This window comes from Pezoporus flaviventris, unplaced genomic scaffold, assembly GCF_033815535.1.
Source record: "Pezoporus flaviventris isolate CSIRO_AGI_PZ_B2104156 unplaced genomic scaffold, CSIRO_AGI_Pfla_v1 ptg000007l, whole genome shotgun sequence".
In the NCBI taxonomy this organism is placed as follows: Eukaryota; Metazoa; Chordata; class Aves; order Psittaciformes; family Psittacidae; genus Pezoporus; species Pezoporus flaviventris.
The window spans coordinates 29,260,846-29,284,333 of NW_026892555.1; the positions used below are offsets into that span (position 1 = coordinate 29,260,846).

At 46.0% G+C, this 23,488-nt stretch overlaps 1 protein-coding gene across 1 annotated transcript; it reads left to right on the top strand.

Annotated features, from left to right (window-relative positions):
• Positions 1 to 17,017: 17,017 nt before the first annotated feature.
• HEY1 (hes related family bHLH transcription factor with YRPW motif 1) lies at positions 17,018 to 19,713 on the top strand. The gene is made up of 5 exons (XM_061448243.1): positions 17,018 to 17,303; positions 17,419 to 17,494; positions 17,573 to 17,656; positions 17,772 to 17,853; positions 18,644 to 19,713. Exons 1-5 carry the CDS (start codon positions 17,071 to 17,073, stop codon positions 19,225 to 19,227), a joined length of 1,059 nt encoding a protein of 352 aa, XP_061304227.1. The 5' UTR covers positions 17,018 to 17,070; the 3' UTR covers positions 19,228 to 19,713.
• Positions 19,714 to 23,488: the final 3,775 nt, after the last annotated feature.

A 23,488-nucleotide genomic window follows, 5' to 3' on the forward strand; every position in this document is an offset into this window, starting at 1 on the left:
CTCATGACATGTTAAGGATCACAAATCATGTTTTGTGTCTGGGTTGCTCCAGTTTTCAGGAGAGATGAAGCAGTTCAGGTAGGGAACAATCCAGTCCCTATACAGGACTCTCCTATCTCACATAACCACTGATCCCTCTCTGCTGAAAGCAAACCTCTGTGTGAAATGCACTGATTCAGCCACTTCAGGACACCCCTTTCTTTTATTATTTTTTGTTTTTAACCTGAATTCCTGACAGCTCCCAGTGCAGGATTTTTTTGGTCCTGGCTCACAATGGAGCAGGAAGGTTTGCTACTGCAAAAGTATTCGGGTTTGAAAGGGCTTGTGGTGCTGGGGAAGCTCACAGGTTGCAGCCAAGAAGGGCAAGATCACACTTCCAGGAAAGTATGACAAACCCAATTTCCACATTGACTTAGCACACAGAGTGCCCTGGTAAATATAGCACCTCTGAGGTCATAGGGATGGGGTGCTAGGGGTAGAGTTCAGTTAATTTATGGCTGGGCAATGCAAATCAGGGGATTCATCCCTTTGATGTCAACTCTGTTATCAGCACTGCTCTCTGGGTGTGTGAGATTAGCTAGCGTGCATTATAAGGTTGCAGAGCAGGATGTTGTTTCCTGGGCAGGCAAAAAGAGACACTGCAGAAGTGGGGTGGTGTGCCCATCAGAGCTGGTAGGCTGCTGTCTGGGCAAAGCAGGTCTTGGAGGGATAGTGGGGAGGATGTCACCAATGAAACAACTTATCAGGGTGTACTTCTGCAAATGCATGCTTCGTGAGCTGTGTAATCTGCCCTGACCTTCAGAGACCATCCACAGGGTAGTAGCAGCAAGTGTGGGCCAGCTCCTCTGCTGCTGGCAACAGCAGTGATAGCCCTTGGTCTCCAACACCTGTTCCTCCAGAAGTCATTCAGTATGTTGTCTGGCCACAGAAGATAAATGCCGCACTTTTCCTTGTCTGCACAGGCCACCCAAACTGGGGGTCCTGTGAAGGGGTGTGGACACAGGACCCTGAGAGACCTGACAGAGAATCCAGCAACTGTTGCTCTCACCTAGTTAAAGCTCCTCTGATCAGTCTCAGACAGCTTCTCTCCTCTCTTTGCCCCTCTGCTCCTAACAACCTTCCAAAGAAGTTTCCTTGTACAAGAGCTAATAATGATATGTCTCAGTATTTTCAGATAAAACAAAACTACTTTGTTTTATTGTAGCATATTTTAAAATATATGGTGTATGCAGAATGTAGAGCTGGGCGATGTCTTCGTACCACACCTCCTTGATGAACCTACCCAACATCTCCATAGTATCTCCACTGATAATGAATGAGGACACCTTGGCCCTGTACTAAAAGCTGCCTGGTGCGCCGCTGAGCACCCATGGGATCTCTTCTTCAGTGACTGTAGCATGTAACATGTAACAGGGGAGCTACCGCGTCAGTCATGTACATTTTTTTGTAGCTATAATTGAAACAAGAAAGATTTACAGGAGCCTTGAAAGCGTTATACAAAAAGCTTTCCACGCTTCTAAATTTTGATTCCTTTTGAAGAGTACAGGAACTTGTATCTGAAAGTGTTCACGTACACCTAAAAGAAACAAACAGCAGCCTTGTTATTTACCATGTCCGAAACCACTGGAAACTGGAAAGTGGCCCTCTAAATATACTAAAAAAGAAGAAATATTGTGTAACGGGTGAGGCAAAGGAAGTGCAATCTAGTGATTAAGGCAGGAGCAGGACTGCCACGAGGTCTTTCTGGCAACAGTTTTATTCCTGGCTTCCTACCACAGGCTTCCTGTGTGCCTGGGCAGGCGCTGAAGGGCCAGGCAGGGTAAGCAGGTCTGGGTGCACACCGGGAGTAATGCCCTGGGACTGTGGCCAGGGCGTTCATGGGGTCAGGACTTTGCTTTTGGAGCAGCTCAGGAGCTGCTCTCAAACTCTAAGCCAAGGAGTCTGGGGCCTTGTCTGAGGCAGGGATGTGGAGAAGAGCCATCATGGGAAGGTTGTCTTGAGATGGAAGGGCATCTTGGCCATGGCATCACTGCCTCTGGGTGGCCTTGCGCAACTGGAGCAAAGCAGGGGCTTGAGTTATGGCTTTCTGAGAACACATATGTTTTTCAGGGGCAGCAATGCACCATGGCCTCCTCCTCTGCACTCACAGTCCCTCCTCATGTGGTCATGATGGGAGTGGACTTGGGAGACTATAAAGCTGCCTTCATCAAAGCACACCTTCTTAGGGGAAAGAAGAAAGCGGGATTGAAATACAGAGGATCATTTGTGATCTAATCAAAGGGGCTTTGCCTTCTGCTCTCATCACCCTCCAACTTAGTTTCCCCTCCACAGGCAGGATGAGCAAGGCGGGTGAGGGAGGGATACAAATTTAGAGGCACCAACCACCCTATTTATATCCATTGAACATTAAAGGTGGCCGCCCTGGGGTGTTCGTGTCCCCCCCCACTGGCTGCCTCACGAGGCTCAGATAACAAACAGAGCCCTGGCTGCACAGCAGATCTGTTGTGGGGATTATCTACCCGTTTGAAGTGAAATTTAGCTGGTCTTAATCAGAAATCTAACCGCATCAGGTTCGCATTAGCTTGTGCGGAGGTAGGAGTTTCACACGCTGACATGGTAGCAATTAAGCGAGTCACTACTGGTTCTTACCCCAGGGTATAACTTTGGTTTCTTCCTTGCAGATTAGTGGGGCTGTGCGCCTTTCCACATAGTTTTCTTTCCTGTAGAACCTGGCTATTTCATGTTGAACCCTCTGGGACCGTTTATTAGACCACACAAATGGTAATTATTTTCCAAAGAGGCGGACAGAGTTCCAGACCTCTAGCATGGACAGTTATTAAAATGCTATGAATCTGAGCAAGAAGAGGGATATCACTAAAGCCAAAGAAGCCTTAAAACTACATAAATGCAAGGACTGACATATTTCTGTGTGGCAGGAACAGAAGACAAATATTCATTTCAAAATGCATCATTATGCCTTTCTTGGCATGGGAGGTGAGAATGAGGGGAGCTCCTCTTGGGTCCCCCTTCATTTCTTCCCTTGGCTCCTCGGCTTGGACAAAGCCACAGACCTCATCCCGTCTTCATGTAAAACCCTCCCAGAGGACCCAATTATAGCCTGGTTACCCCTCACATGAGCCCACTGGGAGAACCCACATTTATTTCAAGACTGAGGCTGAAGGCCTGACATGCAGGAAGGGGAGGGATGTGTCCCACCCTTGGAAACAGCACTTCCTATGAAAGGAAGAAGTTTGCATGGAAAAAAAGGTGAGATCTGTGAGTTACAGCTGATCAAAATGAATACACACACACTATCAATTATCTCAGCCAAAAGTGAGCCTCCTGCCACTATGAGAGCAAATGCTTTTCACAAGACAAGCTGCTCTCAGATGAATTTTCAGCATGTGACAGTTTTTCATCTGTGTGGCAACTATCTTTTCCTAAACAACCCTATGTGTTGTAGATGCTGTAACGAAAGGACTGCTTCCAATTACTTTCTGGAGTTCCCACCTACAGTATTCTGAGGTAGCCACACAGGGGAGTATCTTGTTCCAAACCCATTGTGTTTCTCTTAGTGTTTGCATCAGTCAGGAGTGAATTCTTTTCATGTGAATTGAGAGACAAAATTCATATCTATTACCTCAAAAATGTAGAGTTCTGTAGACAAAAATTCTTCCACTTTCTAGACTGAGCCATAAAAATACAAGAAGAAGAAAAAACAATAAAATAGTAATTTGCTGCTTGGTTAAAGGCAATAGGTGATCACATTACCCTGGTGTTAACTTATACAGTAAGTTAATCTCATTAAGTCATTTCAAAACAGGCTGACCCTGATCCCAAATATATAGTCACTTTCTGCAAGGAAGGATGCATATAAGCTAATATTGCTGTTGTATGACTTGGGCAACTCTTCTACAGCATTTGAGTCCCCTGAAAGCTGTTTGAAGAGCTGTGATTGCTCATGCATAGGATTGGCCTCAGCAAGGCTTCTACATGAGAACCTGCCTGTGTTGGACAAGCACAGAGAAGCAAAGGGAGTGAACAGATGCAGGAAGGCCAGTATGAGTTTTCTCAGCTCCGATGTCTACATTTCAGAGGGGCTACAACATACAAATACAAATAACACATGAAGCAAGGAGGCCAGCATTCGAACAAGCTCAGCCTGAATCTTTGCAGCAATCACCACAACAGCTGTTAAGTCCGTAGAGCATTTGAAAGGCAAACATTAATGCTAGCAAGCAAAGATGATGGCAAATCCAGCTGTAAGCCACCAGATGAGGATTTTCTAGAGATAGTGAATGGCCTGCTGCAGAGACCTGACTCCTGTCACGTCTGTGGGCTCAGTGAGTGTCCCCACTGCTACTTGTGCCTTCTGATGAGGCTGGCAGATGAGAAGCAGCCCAGGGCCATATAGTTCTCCTTTGCTGGTACCTGCTCTTGTCAGGCAGCCTTTGGCACTGCATGGAAGAGCTGCCCATGTCAAGGGTGGATTTCCGGATCAAAGACCCAGTTCTGGCTCCAGTTACACCTTTGTCATCTGGAGGGAACTGAGCTCCAGGTCAGGAAGGTCTCAGCTCCAGCAGCTGTAAGTTATACCTAGCTAGGAATCAGTCCATTGGCTTCTTATCTAAGCATACGCATTTTAGCTAACCTGCACCAAACTTGTCCTGCTACCAGCAGCAGCCCAGTGGCATAAACTCTGGGAAACCAGCGACAGTCCTTGGTAGGCTCGTCCAGATGGTGGCTGGTTCTTCACAGCTGAGGTTACCTGTGAGCACCTGCTGCATGCCATTACACGTAGGCTCTGTGCTGAGGAGCACTCCTCCTCTTCCAGCTCCACAGGATCCTGTGGGCTCTTTGTCTATCTCTGTAATTAACAGGACTACTTCTGACATTAGCAGGGTAATGGCTATTTTTATATTCTTGTAGCACTTTAACTGGGAAAGTGTTGTACATTGCCTCAAAGAATATGGTGTGGGTGTGTGCCTGTGTCAAGAGGTTTCGTGGACAACATCATAGCTATGGATTTTAATGCCCTCCTCCACAGTTTTGCCAACAGAGTGAAATGCAGCATTGAGCATTTTCCATGTTAGTGGCCCCAGATCCAGACTCCCTGTCTTCCTCTTGGTTTAAGTTCAGATGCTGCATTTCTTTATGGAGACTCAAGTGACAAAGACTCCAATGAGCATAATTTCAATGGCTTTCTAAACTCACCCCATAACAGAGCAGGCATATTGTATTTTGTAGGGCTTAAAGACTTCTAAGCCAAATCAACTGACAGTTCGAAGGAGGCCAGGACAGATATTCTTGTTCCATACATTATGCCATTCCTGACAGCAGCTACCACTTATATTTCTTGCTGTTTACTTTTCAAGAGGTCAACAACCAGTGTATGCAGGGAAGCTTTGCCCAGGAGTTACAATATTCCAGTTGTGTTGTTCCTTTCAGCAGCTCCTGTCTTTTACTGGTCCAAGGTAACAACCTTCTTTCCATATTTTCTTTTTTCTTCACTGAATCAGAACTACTCTCTTAAATTATGTATATATATGTTTCCCATTCCAAAGCTCCCCCACCCCCAGTATTTATGAAAAAGTATAACAATGAAGATATCGACTTCCAGTTTTGAGCCACAAGATTGATATTCCTCCAAAGTAAATACTGGCCTTGGCTGTGCCACAGTCAATGTTTACCTTGAGTAAAATAAATGTTGCTGACAACCAAAATCTGAAGTCAATATTGGTCTGCTGTAATCCACCTGGTATAAAGTAATCAGTTTCCTTTATATTGCCTGAATGCTTTACACAAATATTTTCAAGTTAAAGGTGGGCTCTACATTCCTGTAGTTGTAAATGCAGTACTGAAACCATCCTCCATTCTCAGTTATTACAATCCTGGGAAATGTTCAAGAGAGCATATGAAAGCTCTCCTATCTCAGAAACAATCTGTGAGTGACTGATTAACTATCTAATCCGTGTACCTACTCTGAGGCCCATTACTCCAGTGTCTAAGAGTCTTACAAATCCTTAAGAGAGGAAAAGTTTGCAAAGAAGGAGAGTATCTTTTACTAGACCAGGTGATATAGCTGAGAAAGTGGATAAACTTGGTACATAAACCTTAGATCTAAAGATATTGACTCTTCCTAAAAAGCCTGCATCTCATTTATTTAAACCATCAGGGCTACAGCAATATTGTCGCTACTACTACATCTAAGGACAGAGATAATTTCTTCCTCCTAATCCAGGGGAAACATTTCAGTAGTCAAAAGAGGCTCTTTTAAAATGAATTTCTTTTGGTAAGCAAGCTTTGGCAACCATCTCATTTATCTGTGCTGCTGTTTATCTGTCTAATGATCAGTCACTCCCTACTCAAGTAACACTGAAGACTGTTGGCCAACACCCGCCATTTGACAAATGGCAGATTCAAACTAATGAAGATCCTACCTGTTTTATGCAAAACTGGAGAAGAAGAGGGACCTAGATTAGTCTTACATTGGTCATGCCAGTGGAGTCAATCTAGGTAGTCAGCATGCCCAAGTCTTCATGCCCACGGCAGCACAGTCTGCCCCCTGTCCAAGTGCCAGCCTGTGGGTACGGGCAGCAGCACTGTGGAGCCAGCTGGCAGGTATACATAGTGGGTCAGTATCAGGATGTAGAGCATCACTCCTTAGGTTTGATTCATTCTGCTGACCATGGAAAAGCACCGTTTTTTAAATTTCTGTGTGTAACCAAGTATACTGTACCAGGACACACACACAGAGAAAGTTGAAATTAGGTCATTCACTTAATTTGTAGTTCCAAATGGGGTGGACATCTTCACACAGCATTTTGCAATTACCGTGACCAATGCACCCAGAAGCCTCTCTTTTATCTGGAACTATGTTGTTCCATTGCAATGGTTGTTTTAGGCAGCTGTGGCCATGAAGTCTGTGTGAAGCTCCCTCAGGCAGCTAAACCAGTCGCCAATAGGCTTTGCATATCAGGACAGAAATCGTGAGCTGCTTTCCATATTCAGTGAGAAAACAGGAAAAAGAACAGAGAGCTTTCGAATGACTCACTGATGGGCTGGGTTTTTTGTCCTTGCTGTAGCTTTTTAATTTCTAAATATAAATAATGAGTTGCAAGAACTAAAAAATCATTAACTAGATTAAGTCCTGATGAAGTTTTGTAATTATTATAGTGCACAGAGTTGCTTTGCTAGATTATTTTTCCTTTGGTTCAGGTTGCTTTGTGCAAAGATGTTGGTGGTCCTCACAAATCCTTAGAAGATATCAGAACAGAACACTCAACAATCCCTGCAGTGCAATTCTGCTTGATTAGCAAAATGTCTGGGAACTCAGTGGCTACAACAGTTTGTGAGTTGTATTATAAAATAAATAATTAATAACAAGTTGTAATGTTTAAGGCCAGTGGAAGACCACAGTTGCTAAAAGCTGCAAACTCCATTGACTCTTAGGGATACATTAAAGCACGGCTTTCCCCTCAGTAACAGAGCATTCATTTCCAAGGAGAGGGATGCTTTCCACCATGAAAAGAAAGATCTAACAGGGCACTGCTCAGGCGTATTTGCTTGTCATGACTGACAAAGGTATAAACCAATATAAGCCAAGCCTGGGGTTATTTGATGGAAATAATGAAGTTAACGATCCAGATACAAATGTCCTCCATATTTCTATAGGGTGCCTTCCTCGCTGGCCACCTGTTTCCTGAGTAAAGCAGGTTGTGATGCAGGGAGGGCTCTGCAGGTCTTCACCTCATTAAGCTTCTCCGCATTCATGGTGGATGACCCTGACTCCAAGGCAGACCATGCCTGCTCATCTGCAGAGGGCTGGGGCACCAGCTACTTGATCACATCTCTCCTGAAATTCTAGCTCCTTATCTCATTGAAAGCTAGACTGCAAATATTTCCCCAATTTACCTACCAAAGTGATTGGAGCTACCGTATGGACGTGAAGTGTCTCTAAGTGGCAAAAGATGTTACGAAGAGAAAGCAGGATGTGCAGGGTGGTATGAGGATGCCAGCTCTGAAGCCTTGCATAGTGACTCTGAAAGACACTTCTTCCCATGGCAGGAAAACTATCCAGCCTTGCTCTGGGCCAGTCTGTACCTTCAGTAGTTCAAAGTATTTTCCTGTACTCCAAGCTGAGGAGGTTATCGTGAGACAGGTAACCCAGAAAGAAAAAACAGGGCTGGGGGATGACATAAATGACAATGTCCAAGTATTAATGTGACACTCAAAGAGATGCCCTATAAAGCTGAGCTGACTCACAGGGAAGTGTTTCACTGTTTCCAAAACCTGGGACTTGTTTTCCCCACAGAAAGGACAGGAAAACCCCAAACCAAACAGACTGAAGATACTTCAATTTTCCCCGACCCAAGTGAAAATAAAAACAAAACAAAACAAAACAAAAATATTGGAATTTCCCAGAGGATGGAAATTTAGCCTTTTTTTTTTTTCTAGCTGCAATCCCACAGCAGCACGGCAGCTGAGCCATTTCTCTAGGCTTTTCCTTAGACATTACTGGAGCTGTAGAGCACAGGCTGTACTTGCACTGAGCCTGACTAGAGTTATTAGCAGCAAACCTCTGCTTTCATGAGCTTGTGTGTGGTGAAAGAGAATCAAATGAAGCCTTAGACCTTCTCCTGTTTCTGGGTGAGTGCTTGGCACTTCCCCTCCAATGTAATAGGTTAAGACCTGCCTCCTCCTGAGCATGCCTGTGCCTTTGCTGGGCCTGACCCTGATGCTGATGCAGGCATTAGACACTCAAACCAGTTGCCCAGGATTGAAATGTGAAGAGCACGAGCTATGACTCTCTGGAGTTCACTGGCTGCAGGAGCCCCCTCCCTGTGCAGCTGCAGCACTTGTCTTTGCTTGCATACTCTTAGCCCCCCACTTTTTTCCCCATCCTGTGAAACTGTAGAACACAGAGGGTCACTCTAGACCAGCAGGGAAAGGACTATTAATGCCTGAGCACAGCCCCAGGGCTTGCTGGCTGCAAGAGAAGGATGGGTTTCAGCCAAAGCCACTGATGTGACACCAGGGGTCAGTGGGACCCTAGCAGCTCCCACTGGATGGGCTCCATCCTGTGCCTGTGTGGGCTGCCTTTTGCCTGCCCAATCTGAGGAGGGTCTGGTGTGCTTGGTGTTTGGAAAGCACCAGGTTTATGGGTAGGAGGATTTAAGTGGAGATCTAAAAGAAAAAACCACAGCACCCTAAATCAAATGAAACATTGAGTCTAAAACCTGATCCATGCACAGGTACTTGGTCTTGCCACGTGACTTGGCCTTGCTGCCTGACGCCTGCACTAATAAGCGAATGCCATGACTCAGGTAATTCTCTCTCTCTCTCTCTCTGGGTCTCATTTTGTTTTGCAAGCCATGGCATGAGCTAGCTTTAGCCTTGCCATAAAAATCTGACTCATTTCCTAAGGGCAGGCAAAAATAACCTGAGGATTTTTTAAAATGCTGCTTTCACCTTCTTAGCCACAACAGAAAGACGTCGGGGACTTCTTGAGGGAAAAAAAAAAAAAAATCAGGTTTTTAAACACAGATGAGATGTTCTTTCCAGCCTGATTTTCTTTGACTCTGTGAGCTGCTCCTTTTCAGAAAAGAAAATCTGTGCCTTTTCCATTGCTAGCATTTGACAATCAGCACTTCTTCTCTCTTCCCTAAGTGGTAAAGCCAGGGGGAGGGAGAGGGCTGAAAGTAAAGCAAAGAATTGTTCAGATTGCCTAGATCCCTCCGGGAAGTGATCTTTCTGCTTTTAGTCCAGACACACGCCTCCCAGCTAGCCAGCAGCTCCAACTAATTAGCACACGTGATGGGAATAGGAAATAAAGCCACAAACAATAGTAGCGTGGGAACGCAGTGTAAACTGCAATTACATAGACACCCCCCCACCCCCCCCCCCGCCTTCCCCCACCCACCCCCCACTCTGCCCGGCTCCAAATAAATAAATAAAGGTATAAATAAATAAAGTGTATAAATCCCCAAGAGCTGCCGAGGATACAGCAGATAAACGTGGGAGGTGCAAACCATGCAGACCAGGAGGTGAAGGTCTGCATTTGCAGGATGAGCAAGAGCCAGCTATTGCTTTCATTCCATACTTCAAGTATATAGAGGCTGCTCCGTTTCCTTTTGTTCAGTGCTTGGGCACAACAGAAAAATGTGTTTGGGGAATTTCAGCACTTGCCAGGTCATGGAGGAGGTCACTCCACTTTTGTTGGGAGAGAGGCAGAAGAAGAAAGGGGGCAATCAAATATCCTCCTTGAGACAGCTTACAAGCACATGTCTCATGCTGTCAGGGGGCTAGGCTCCAGTGTGACACTTCCAGCTTCTTGTCTTGCTGCCAAGCTGAATATGTTTGGTATACGTTATATATGTGAGAAGTGGTCACCACCTCTCCAGCCGACCACAGCTTTAAGACATATTATAACAGAGCTATTGTGTGGGATTAAACACATTTGCTGTGGTTTAAGCATTACGAGCGTGTGACTGTTTGTACTTGCTTTAGAGCACTGCCACTAATACTGACCATGGAGGTGCTCATACAGAGCTCATAATCATGGCATCACAGTGCTCAGACAGTTATGTATCGAAAGGCATGTCCTAGTCATTTGGTTTTTTGACAGGTAAACCCAAGGGATTTTTATTGCAGCTACAGCAGTATAAATCAGAAAGGAAGCCTGGGTATGCATGGAAAGTTACTGTTATAGCTGACGTGGCATGCTGCTTTGGTAGCTCCTGTTCCCATATAACTGAGATTATCTGGAATAAACCTTTCAGGTGGCTGCTATTTTGGAAGAAAATTATTTCTCCTGGAATAATTTTTCTTCTTTAAAAGCAGACAAAATGAAGGTCACTCTGAAAACTGTGGACCCAAAGAGGGTATTAGTTATAGTTTTTCTTATTTAAAAGCAGATGAAATGAAGGTTGCTCTGAGAACAGTGGATCTACACAGGGTATTAGTTTTGCACTGCTATACCGGTCAGCTCTGCAGGATTCACAAGTCTTGACTTTTCTGAAACCTGTAAGAATGCTGCAGCTTTTAAATACTGTGAGCAAAACTGAAATCAGGCATTTTTCAGGAAAATACCCTCAGTGTCAGCACAGGTCATTGTTATTTTGTTACTGTGTTTTTGTGGCACTTCAAAATTGGCTTGAATCCCAAAACCAGCTGCTTTACAACCCCTCAGTCTGGAGTTAAAAACTCTCAGGTCAGATGCTGATACACATGTAGATTATTTATGAAATAAAAACAATTTAGGAACCTAACAGAAAGTAGGCTCAGTATGTAACTTTATTCTGGCAAAATCAGAGTGGCACTTTGGTTGTTTATTTTTATCCTGGTATTCCATAACGTCATGGAAGAGACAACTGATGATAGGATTTGATTTTGCTATCCTCCAATGTCCAAATACTCTGCCTGCCTGGAATAAGGTTTCACATTCAAGCCAGTCAAGCTTGGTCTTTATTTTATCTGAAGTAGGCAAAATCAGGTTACTTTGCCAGGATCTCCATGATGAGACCTCAGCCAAAGCCCTGATGGCCTTGTGGCAATTAAAAATCCCTGGCACTTTCTCACTCGTCACACATGGTAAACATCCCCTCACAGTTCATTACTTTGTGACTGGGGGTGTCTCATGCAGTGGTTGTTTCCCCAGGTCTAGCTTTTGTTCAGGTGGCTGATTGCTGTGGGACAGCGGGTGTCTGGTAAATGCTATGGCAGAAAGGTGTGAGGTGAATATAAGTTATCAATAAGTTATCATCTGAGAGAAAATAGAGACACTTTTCCAGGAGTCAGTACTCACCACATCTGATAGGTAATATCCACTGCTTTCATTTAACCTGTCTGTGCAATGGTCATCAAAGCTTTCAATAGCTGGTACCTTCAAAAGCAATAAACTATTGCTTTGATTTGCTTTATTCCAAGCTGTACTTACCAACATGTAAGTTGCATTCTCAACTTGCATTTTTATTTTTGCATGATGAAATTGAGTTCTTAGAAACTTTTTAGGAAAAAAGATTGTTTCTATTTGCCCCAAAGTCATGTTTTCCCCTTGAAAAGCAGACTTTTAAATAAAATCTGCATGGTGAAACAGAAGGTCTGAGAGTTGTTTTCTATCCTATGCTTCCTCACAAGCACACACATTTTTCTCAAAGCTTCATCTTATTGGCAAAGACAACTCAAAGTAGGGCTCAGACTGTAGGCACTCTTTGGAGCAGAGACTTCCACACATCATTGTATAACACAGAACATGGTTTGAACACTGCTCTCAGAACACTTAAGTTGCAAAATTGAACAGGAAAAATGGCTAGTCAGGCTGTTTCTTGGCGGACTGAAAGGATTTCGACAGCAGGAAACCAGAGCAAGTTTCTGTATGATTATTCCTCAGTCCAATTATGAGAAAAGTACTGCAGGAACAGAAGAAAACTATCTGGGCAAACTACAGAGGGTTTGCATGAACAGATGTCTGCAAAAAGAAAAACAGGATTTTACTCTGCAATATCTGGTGCAAACTGTACTGTGATCAAACTGTGATACTGAGAAATGAATACAGGCATAAATGAACAGCTCAGGTACAGTGAAACTGTCAACTTGGTGCGATGGTGTTTGTAGGTGACCCGTGTCTGTGGCCACTGTCCACTCTAGCATCTGGCAGTGCTGACGGAGGCTGTCCTGCAATAAGATGTCACTAAATTTCTTGTGTGATTTTACACACAAGGTACACTCTTACACACATAGACATGACATTTTCCTGAGCAAAGGTGGCTGCAGATGAAACCAGAATTTTCTACACTGTGCCACCCCAAGTCAATCCCCTTTTCATCTGTTATGAGACAGCCATTAATTAACATGACCTGGTCTCATTTCCCCTGTAGCTTGTTGGCCTCCTTCAGTGCACAGGATGGACTGTGCTTTGGGAATGGAAGAAGGGATGTCTAGTGGAAGAAGCTGCTGTCTTTAAGAGCTCTGGCTCAGAGGGAGGCCTTGCATAAAAGAAGAAAAGGGGTTGAATTGATTGGAAAGGAAACCAGGTGATAAAATAGACAATCTACCTGCTCCCCCTCAATCAGAGGACTGACTGAATATGAGGTAGCTTTGCCTGTCAGCAGCTTGAATGTGGGTTCACAAATTAGGCTTTTACAGTTATAGCCCAGGTCTGGCTTTGGAGATGAGCTGAAGCCTTATCAATGCAAAGACTATGTAAATGTAAAGACTACCTGCATTGCTTGGAGCCATTCAGAAGAGAGATCTGTCTGCATTGCTGCTGTTAATATCTTGACAGCGATAGTCTTCCTTATTTCTAGCTATACGCTACTTACAAAAAAATGAGAGCTGAAACCTAACGCTGCAGCAGAAGTGTTGCAGCTAAGGCATTCTGCTTACAGCAAGGACTTTGTTTGTAAAAATTATCCTCATCCTTGGCCAGCTTGAAGACAGAAATGTCCTGATGACCTGGACATCACTATAGATGCATGTCAGTGTGAATGTCCTGCTGCTGCAGCTGATGCTCCAGCACAAAGGTATCTGCACTGCAGAACTTCAGACCAGCATGTTCAGAGAGAACTCAAACCTAACTTCTGAACCAACTAACTCTGGTTATCAGAGATGTGCAGACACGAATTTCAGTGTTCAGCTCTTGCAAAAATACATTTACAGTCATTTATATGACATCTACAGTTATTTACTGCTCACAGATCATGCAAGAAGTCTAAAGAACTCTTTTGTCACTCCTGTTCACTTCCGTTCCATCTGTGGTAACTAATTTTGAACTGTGTCAGTGGAACCAACAATCAACACAGTAACTTCTTGCTTGCAGAACTGATGCTGCAGCTTGGTATACAAGGGAGGGAGGGGAGTTGTAGAGGTCGTGGGGAGCGTTGGTGGTTTTGCCTGGCTGTAGGGTCAAAGCCACTGGTTGAATTGGGCACAGTCACCATAGTAACGGTGAATTTCCGGGACTCGGGGCGACAGGTTGACGGGATTACTCTTCAAAGCACTTGCTCCCTTGGGAGAGAAGACCTAAAGGAAGGGGACGGGAGTTAATTTAGCGCACACAGTAGAGCAAGGGTCAGCAGTGGCAGGTCTCTGCTGGAGGGAAGCCTGCAGCAGCAATAAACAACTCCCTTTCAGCGGGGCTTTGACTAGCACCGAAATCACCGTAGGAGGCATTCAACAAAGAAAAGCAGAGGTGCATACAAAAGGTGACAGTCTTCTAAGGGACCGAGTTCTAAGTTGCAACCGACAGCTTCTGAGTGTCTCAAAGCTGAGTCTCTGCTTTACTGTGATGGCTTTACTCTGTTCTGCCATCCCTGTTTCAAGCACTGGGATGGCCAGATGGAGCTGCAGTGCCTGGATCTGGAAGCACTGAGTTTTGCCAGACCTGGAAGAGACAGAGAAGCAGAAGGGAGGCAAGCATGATGGTGTGTATGGTAGGAAGGGGTGTGGGACAAAGTGTTTGGAGGGGGTCATTGAGGCACTGGCATGGCTGTAGAGAGGTAGGCATGTAGAAGGTAAGAATATGCCTGTGCTCCAGTGTGAAGCAAGGAGAAGGGAGGCACTGTGGCAGTGTAGGGGACAGGGGAGAAGTCTGTCATCTCCTAAGGTTCATTGCCTCACTGCTATGAAGGTATATGTGTGGGGCCTGAAATTAAGCTGTTTTTAGAAGTGCCAATCTTCTTGTACACTGTTATTCTAATTTCCTTGGACTTTGGGGAGCAAAGGGCTGCTCTCCTGTCTGCCCTTCTGGTGAGATTGGAGCAAGACAGCACCATCTCAACGTATTGGTAATTTCTGCTAATAAAACTTCCCTTTGGGCCACTGTTAACAATTAGACCAACGCTGAGGATCAGGCCCTGCTCAGTACCAGAGAAGCACAAGAGTAATTTAAATCTGGTTTGGTTGCCTGCTCCTCCTAAGTGCCAGGTGGGAAGACTGAACCACACATGGGCAAACATTCCTTATCTTCCCATGGCTGCTGATGGCCAACTGCAACTGTTCACACTGAGGCCCAGCCACACTTCTACATGCTTCTTCCTGTAAATCGTTTGGAGAAGTCAGTGTCTTCACAAGCTCCGAAAGCACCTTTGAAGGCTGCCTGGCCCCAGTGGCTCACAGAGCCAAGGATGGGAGGCAGGATCTGACTGCTGGGAACCTGGGTGGCCAGACCTCTACTCACAAGCAGTGAATGCTTAATGCCAAGTAACTTCTTTTACAATTTTTTTTTTCCCCTGTAGTAGGAAAAAGACATATACGTGTCTGGATGGGAGAAGACAGATCTGTGGTCTGCAGGCCAAAAAAATTTGTCACTGCATCTTCCACTGACCTGGCCTTTGCTCCTGGAATAGCAAATGGTGCAGGCTGAGATACTTCACAACTAAACTATAGAAGCTGTAAATGTGGATGTAATAGAAGTGGTGACACAAGCTTAATCATAGCACTGAAGAAAGCATAGATTTATGAAAAATGTAATGTGGGAACAGAATATTTCTATCGCCTTCTGTTAGCTTCTCAGAGGAGGCTGCAGGACTGTTTCTATCTTGCTAACTGGAGCTCTTTTACTGCCTTTAGCCTGGTCCTTGCTTCCATTTTTTTTTTTTCCCCACCAGGGATGCTTTGCAAAAATACGGGCAACTCCATGAAATCTGGATCAACTCTGTGGCAGGAACTTTTACCTAAAGAAGCAGGAGGTTGAAGGCAGCTATTTCAATATGGGGAAATGGGCAGATCTGAGTTCATCAATTCTTCCCTGTCACGCTGTGCACACCTTGGTTATTCTCCAGCCCCTCCAATTGCAAAATACAAAAGAATCAGCTTGGAAAAGTAGCCTCAGTTGAAAGGCTTCATTTAAATGAAAACTTAATTAGTATGAAACCACCTCAAAGAGTACACCCTCATTTCACCTGTCCCATTTTGCCAGTACCTGAGCATGAGAAAGCTGGCAGAATAACGAGCACTTGTGCAGGGGAACACGGCAATTCGGGGGCAACCGGCAGCAGGACTCAGGGCCCCCTCGTTCGGTGCAAAGCAGCGTGTGCGCACTGCGAGCGCACCAGCCTGAGCTCTGCACACACTGCAGACGACGCTAACCTGTCTTGTCACCCCTTCTTCCTGGCCAGCCACTGCACAGCAAAGCCCGTTGTTTGCTTTCGACTCGTAAAAGCTGCTCCTGCTTCTCCCCGCCCCGAAAATACAGGGAGGGTGGGAGACACGGAAAGGATTTGGCTGGCAGGTTAGAAAGGCACAGGCAAGAGGGACGCCTTGATTTCCCTTGCAATGTTAAAACCCCGAAGTTTAACCCTCCTCAACTTTGGGGCTTTAGCCCTCCCATTTAACACATCTTTTCGAAGGAGGGCGAGGGGCGAGCAGCTCCAGCGCAGGCTTCCCCTTCTCCTCATGCAGCACGTCGGGGTCTCTGGGAGCCGCTCCGACGCCACGCCGGCCTCCGCTCGGTGTCAGTGACACGCAGGGCTCGGGATACCGGGGCGGGAGGGCTGGGGGCAGCCCGGCGGGCGCCCCGGCTTTGCCCTGCGTACCGGCACAGCTCCGTTCCCAGCCGCGGACGTGCCACCCCCCCCATCCCCCTCCCCACCTCCATCCCTATCCCACCCCTCCCTCTCCTGCTCCCCCCGCCCCGCGCTGAGGCCCGCACGCGGCACCCGCCGCTGCCGCGCGCCTCCCCGCGCCGAAGCGCCGCCGCCCGCCGCACCCCGCTCCACTTTCCCACGGCCGGCGGCGCGCGGCCGCGCCAACACTGCCCCCCCCCCCCGCCCCGCTCCCAGCCGAGGGGGCGGGGCTCAGCCACTGGCCCGCGGCAATTGGCTGAGGCCGGGGCGCCGGCTGCCAATGGGGGTGGCGGGGCCGCGCGTGGTGGTGCTGGGCGGTGGGCGGTGGCGGGCGTGCTTTGCCAGGCAGCCTGACCGGCTACTGCCTCCTGCCCGCCCGGCAGCCTCCTGCCCTGCCCTGCCCTGCCCTACCCTGCCCTACCCTGCCCTACCCTGCCTGGCCGGGCCCGCCGGCCCGCCCGCCCGCCCTCCCCTCGGCGGGTAAGAGGCGAGCCGTGGGAACGCCATGGGGGAGACGGGCGCCGGACGAGGCGCGGGTCGCGCGCTGGGCGCCCTCCTCCCGCGCAGCGCACGCCGCCTCCCCGACGGCCGCCCGCGTCCCGCTGTGACCACCGCCGTGACCACCGCCGTGACCGCCGCCATAGCCATGAAGCGGGCGCACCCCGAGTACAGCTCCTCAGACAGCGAGGAGCTGGACGAGGCCATCGAGGTGGAGAAGGAGAGCGCGGACGAGAATGGGTGAGCGTGAGGCGGCCCCTGCCCTCTCCTCAGCCCCGCGGAGCACCGGCACCCCGCGGCCCCCTTCCCCGCGGTGGCGGTGCTTGTGGTGATCGGTGTCCGCTATTCCCTGCAGGAACCTGAGCTCGGCGGCGGGCTCCATGTCTCCCTCCACCACCTCGCAGATCCTGGCCAGGAAGAGACGCCGAGGGGTGAGTGTCTTCCCCCCTCAGCCCCGGTTACCCCTCAGTCCCGGCCGCCCGCCCCTGACCCTCTGCTTTCTGCCCTAGATCATCGAGAAGCGCCGCCGCGATCGCATCAACAACAGCCTATCCGAGCTGAGGAGGCTGGTGCCCAGCGCCTTTGAGAAGCAGGTAGCGCTCTGTGGTCCTCCGCTCTGCCTCTCTGCTGTTCCCGGGAGGAAGGGTCACCCCTCTTTAACATTTCTGGATCTGTCTAAACCGCGTCGTGCTTCCCTTTCTCTCCTAGGGATCGGCCAAGCTGGAAAAAGCTGAGATTCTGCAGATGACTGTTGATCACCTGAAAATGCTGCATACAGCAGGAGGGAAAGGTAAAGTGCCTGACAGTAGGTGAGCAGCTCTGCAGGGAGGCTGCTGTGAGAGAAGTGCGTTTCGCAGCATGGGGTGTGAGGAGTGCTGTGGGAGTGCATGGAGAAAGTGAATGTAAACTCTTAGGTTTCATCAGGAATTTGGGACTTTCTTCTACTTGGCAAGATTTGTGGCATCACTAGCACTGAAGCGAGCTCTAGGTTCTAGGGGAGAAACTACAAGTCTCTACTGATGCGTCTGTACTGCTAGAAGGCTTTTGGCAACTTGGAAAACTCAAGAGTTTTTGTTGTTGTCAAGTGCTTGTTTCTCTAACTTTTAGAAAGTTCAGAACAGAAACTAGAAAGAAATACAGGCTGAAATAAGTAGTGAAAAGAATTGGCATAAACGATGAAATGCACTTTTAGGGAAAAAGTACGTTGTCTGCCTAATTCCCTTCTGTTAAGTTAGGACTTGTGTTTCTAATGGATTTCACTGCACTGTGGTTTTGCTTGCACTGGAGGAGACATGGAAAGAACAAAAGTACTTTCCTTCACTGCAGTGTGCAATTCCAGTTTGAAAATGGCAGTCTGTGACTGGTCTTGGGACTTGCAGCATCACAGCACAGATATAAAAGAAAAGCTTGTTAGACAGAAAAGAAGGGGGAAAAAAAAGGAGCTTGGCAACTAATCTATGGTTGAGAATACTAACCATATCCAAGTGAAATATGCTTATAGGGGAGGGTGGAGTGGGGAGGCTGCATGCAGACAGCGACTAGAAAACAGCATCTTGAGACTCCATTCTTTGTTCTCTTAGGTTATTTTGATGCTCATGCTTTGGCTATGGACTATCGGAGTCTGGGCTTTCGAGAGTGCCTGGCTGAAGTTGCTCGATACCTGAGCATTATAGAGGGTCTGGACGCCTCTGATCCTCTGCGAGTTCGCCTCGTGTCTCATCTCAACAACTATGCCTCTCAGCGGGAAGCAGCAAGTACTGCACACACTGGCATTGGACACATTCCTTGGGGCAGTGCCTTTGGACATCATCCTCACTTATCTCACCCATTTCTGCTGGCTCAAAATGGGCACGGTAATACCAGTACTACAGCGTCTTCCGCAGAACCACATCCCCAGACCAGAATTGCTGCCCCCCATGCTGAAACTTCCTCACTCAGAGTGCCCCCAAATGGCAGCGTTGGACCAGTGCTCCCTGTGGTCACATCTACTACCAAACTGTCTCCTCCTCTCCTCTCCTCCATGGCATCTCTGTCTGCGTTCCCTTTTTCGTTTGGCTCCTTCCATCTGCTGTCCCCCAACGTGCTGAGCCCGTCTACACCAACGCAGTCAGGAGCCCTTAGCAAACCATACAGACCATGGGGGACTGAGATTGGAGCCTTCTAAGAACTAACTCTTTAGTGAGGGTGGGGAAGCCTACAAGCCTAGCTGAGCTGGGTTATGCTATGGTTAAAGTTGAAGTTCTTAATAACTGGGACAAAGGTACAGCTTCACCTTAACTAACTTTGTCTGAAAACTAGCTCTTTGGTTTTTTTCTTTTTTATTCCCTACATTTTTGTATTAGCAATTTTGTTAGGATTTTTTTTTTTTTAATGGTTGCTAAAGTTGTGCAAAAATAAAATTACAATAGTGGTTGTTAACACTTGTGTTAGATCTGTGCTGAGGATTTAAATCACTTTTGTAAACAGTTTGTTTCAAATGTTTCATTTTTCCTGAGTACATCGGACTGCCTTTTTGTGAAGATCTGTCACCTAGAATTGTTAGCAGCAGCTTGTTCATTTTCTCAAGACCACTCTTCTCAGTGCTAACGAGCTGTGGTTTTGTGTTTTGACATTGAGATGTTCTATAAAGAATTACTCTTTTTGTAAACTATATTTGAGTCTTACGTTTCTGAGCAGAGCATTGACAAATCAATTGGACCAGCTTTTATCTAAGAGCTCAATTTCTATTTCTTCTGCAGTGGTTTGGTCTTACTCTGTTCCCTAGTGGACAGTTTCTCACATCTGTAACATTATTTCTTCCACCGAAAGGAGCAGTATGAGCAGACTCTAGAGTGGGGAGGGTAAACAAGCCAAATTACATGCTGTGTGGTGGTGGGTTTAGTTGCTGGGGAAGTGAAGAGGGAGAGGGAGGAAAGTTGTCACCTGCAGTAGTCTTCCAGCCGGAGCTGGAGATATGTTTATTCATTTCATAGGGCCAGATTCTCACAGTGGGGAGTGATTGTTCTATTGCCCTGTATTCTTGGGTAGCTGAGGTCAGGCTCCTTCCCCTGTGTGAGCTTCAGACTTGCACCTGAAGTGGGTGATGCTGGTATTTAAATAGCTAATGGAGTAGTACAGCAGGAACCTGTTGAGTGCACAGCCTTGTTACTTAACAGATACATCCTAAGCTATTGATTTTTCTGTGGTGATCCGCTTTTAGGTGCGGGTCAGTGCCACCCCTCATTTTGTAAGTGCTCTGCTGCGTTCTTGTGTGTGTGAATGTGTGTGCATGTACATCCATATTTTGGTTGATTTCATAAGAATCTTAATCTGAACAGGTTTATCTAGCGAGTTCCACTGGACAGGGTTTGACTGCTCTTGTATTTGTGTTGTGGCTAAATAAAAGAGAAAGAGCAAAGTATTTTAAATTACATGCTTGTCTGATATATATCAGTGGGGAATTCTATGCCTCTGGGTATCATGGGAGATGTCAAACGATTGCTACTTAGTCCTGCTGTGGGCATTTGTACTTACTTTTTTTTCTTGAATACTATGGCATACTTGTTACACTGGCTGAGTAAATAAAGAACCACAGTGCCTCAGAGTAACAGTCGAGGGAAGGAGAACATGCGATTCATTTTGCATGTCACTTTTACTCACCTGCAGTGTGTGGGCAGACAGCGAACGCACTGGGGTTACTGCAGAAGAGGAGGTTAAAGCTGTACTGCCCCTGAATACTCCTACTTATTTGTATTGACATTAAAAAGTGATCACCTTTAAAAATGCGGAATCTCATGAGATCTTTATCTGTCCTAAAGCTCTGGAGCAAAGTTTTGTACCTAACAAAAGTCTGATTAACTCACATTCAGTGCGTTAGAACAGAATCTACCCAAGGGCTTCTATGGATCCTGTATTTGTTACTGAACTATACTACTGGTGTCTCACACTTTTTCTTTAAGTAAAAACCCAGCAGGCTGACACATAGATATCTTTTCTCCAAATGCAGTTCATGCTACCTGCAAATCTCTACCTGCAGAACACCACTGACTTTTCCTGGAAGTACCTTACTTCTTCCCTGTATGTTTGAATTTGTAGTATGCTTGCAGTGGTAAATGGCACATCCTTGTCTGGATTTAGCTCTGCCAGAATAGCAGAAAGAGTTGGCCCTGTGGGAGACGAGAGCTTTGTTTAAAGTGGGGCTCTCGGGCCAATTAAGGAGTGGCATTGATGAGAAGCTTTCTCAGAAGGAGGATTGCCGAGAGGCTGGAAAGAGTGGGAGAGCATTCAAGTGCGTAACCTTGTTTTACCTTCCTCCCTAGGCTGCAGGAGACCACTGCTAGAAAGGCAAAAGGCAAAACACTGTGGGAGCTGGAAATACATAGGTGTTATTAAGGACAGATTACAGAGCATAGTATTTCATGTAGAAACATGAAATAAGAGGCTGTAAAACTCCAAATCCAGTTTCCTTTTCACAGTGTGTATTGTCTCCTGTTTAATTATGCTCTGCCCTGTCCCTAATAGGTTTTTATACCAAATTAACAGCTCCTACCTAGAAGATTGCTATAGTGCATGCAACTATTCTTTAGATCTTTTAATAAATGGCAGTGCTTCTCAGCCTTTTAATGGTTATTTCATTGACATTCAAATGACTTTGCCTGCCTCTAAATAGCTGGCTCTTTTGTGTGGAAAGACCCCTATAATTATTTTTGTCCCACTGTCCTATTCTTGAATAGACTTCAGAAGCAGAGAGTGCAATAAAAGTTTAGCTGCTGGTGTTTGTCTCTATATCTACTGTCATCTCTTTCCATTACCAATAGCAAAGGTATTAATGAAAAGGACTGATTTTATTCTTTTTTTTAAGTTTTAGAGACTCAAAACCTACTGATTATTATTGTAGAAGGAGATGAACAAATCCTAGGAACTCACAAAACCTAGTAATTCAAAGGGAAAGAGCACTGGCCCAGAAGCTGAAGCATCAGGATTGGAAGTCCAGGGTTATATTACTACTTGTGCTGCTAACTTAGTAAATCATTCTTGGTGATCACTTAATCCATACCTGTTTTGTCAGCTGTGAAAAAAGGAGGGCAGGATTTGTTCTCCTTTCATCAAGAGACAGTGGTAGTTAGAAATTTTCTATGTGAACGACATATGTTTTTTTTTTCTTTCTCAAAACCTGCAGTTTTGAGGTATTTTGCTATTTTTCTTTCATGTAGGATGCCAAAGACAGACTGAAAAAGGCAAAATAAATTTGCTTCTATAGACACCAGATATCTCTTGAGCCCCAAATATTTACTTGTTTACCCTATTGCAAAAGAGCAATTCAGGAGCACAAGCTTAACCAGAGGGATGCTGGAGAAGAAAGGAAATGCATATGTGACTTAATCCCATGACCCCCCAGCTACCTTCAATTGCTTTGGATGAACTGTGTCTGCCCGGGAATCCTCAGGCTAAAGTTTTGTGTGGGAAGTAAGATGATGGGGTATTTCATATGAGCTAGTATTATCTTCCTTTATCAATTAAGCTGGATTTGAGTGCAGAATAAATGTAAGAGGCTGGTAAATGCTGCATAAACGCAGATCCAAACATTTGGAAATCCATTCTTGCTCTGGCGTAAAGGAATAGCTCATGAAAGTGACATTTTTTAGCTTTTGGAAAGAAGCTGTCAGTAGTTCTTAAGACAGTTTCTGTTCAGCACTCATGTCTTAACACTAGTAGCATGACAGAGTTTATTAGGATCATGCTGAAAACTCTCTGAATCTTGGCTATTGCTCTCTTCACTCACATATCAGCATGAGAGTCCCCAGGTGACAGCAGCCTTCCTAGACTGTTGCATAGCAGTGGGAAGCCTGCCAGCTTTTCTTCCAAGCAACAAACAAGCCCAAGTGAGCACAGATAAACTGAAATCCTACTTCCTGTTTCATATTGTGTGCATATTCACAGGCACTTGTTGCCAGAAACTCCCAGTTCGGATTGTAACATACTCTGTATGGAGCTGGAAGTCTCTGTAGTGAATAACGTGGAAGTCACGGGCTTTGTCTTGGAAGGCAGCAAAAATGATTTACAAAGGCCTCTTCTGAGGCCTTACATGAAATTTGCAGAGATGTGTTGTGGTACTGGTGACTCAGTTTGGTGAAGCACGAATAAGCCCATGTATTAACCAGCCTACCCAGCCTCGTGGAGCAGAGTGTGATTTGCCTGTAACTGAATGCCTTTCTCTCTACTTGCCCAGCTTATAAATAAAAACTAGAACAGTACTTTTCTTCTGGAGCCAGAAGATGCAGGCATTGACTCATGCTTGCAGTATAGCAGCTTGACTGCAGTAAATGTTGAAATGCCAGTGCCTAGTAAGATACAGACACTTGAAGGTGTCTTTTGGGAGTCTGAAGTGTTCATTTGGTGAAAGCTTTTATTAAGGAAGTGCTTGGCTATTATACGTTGTTCTCTCT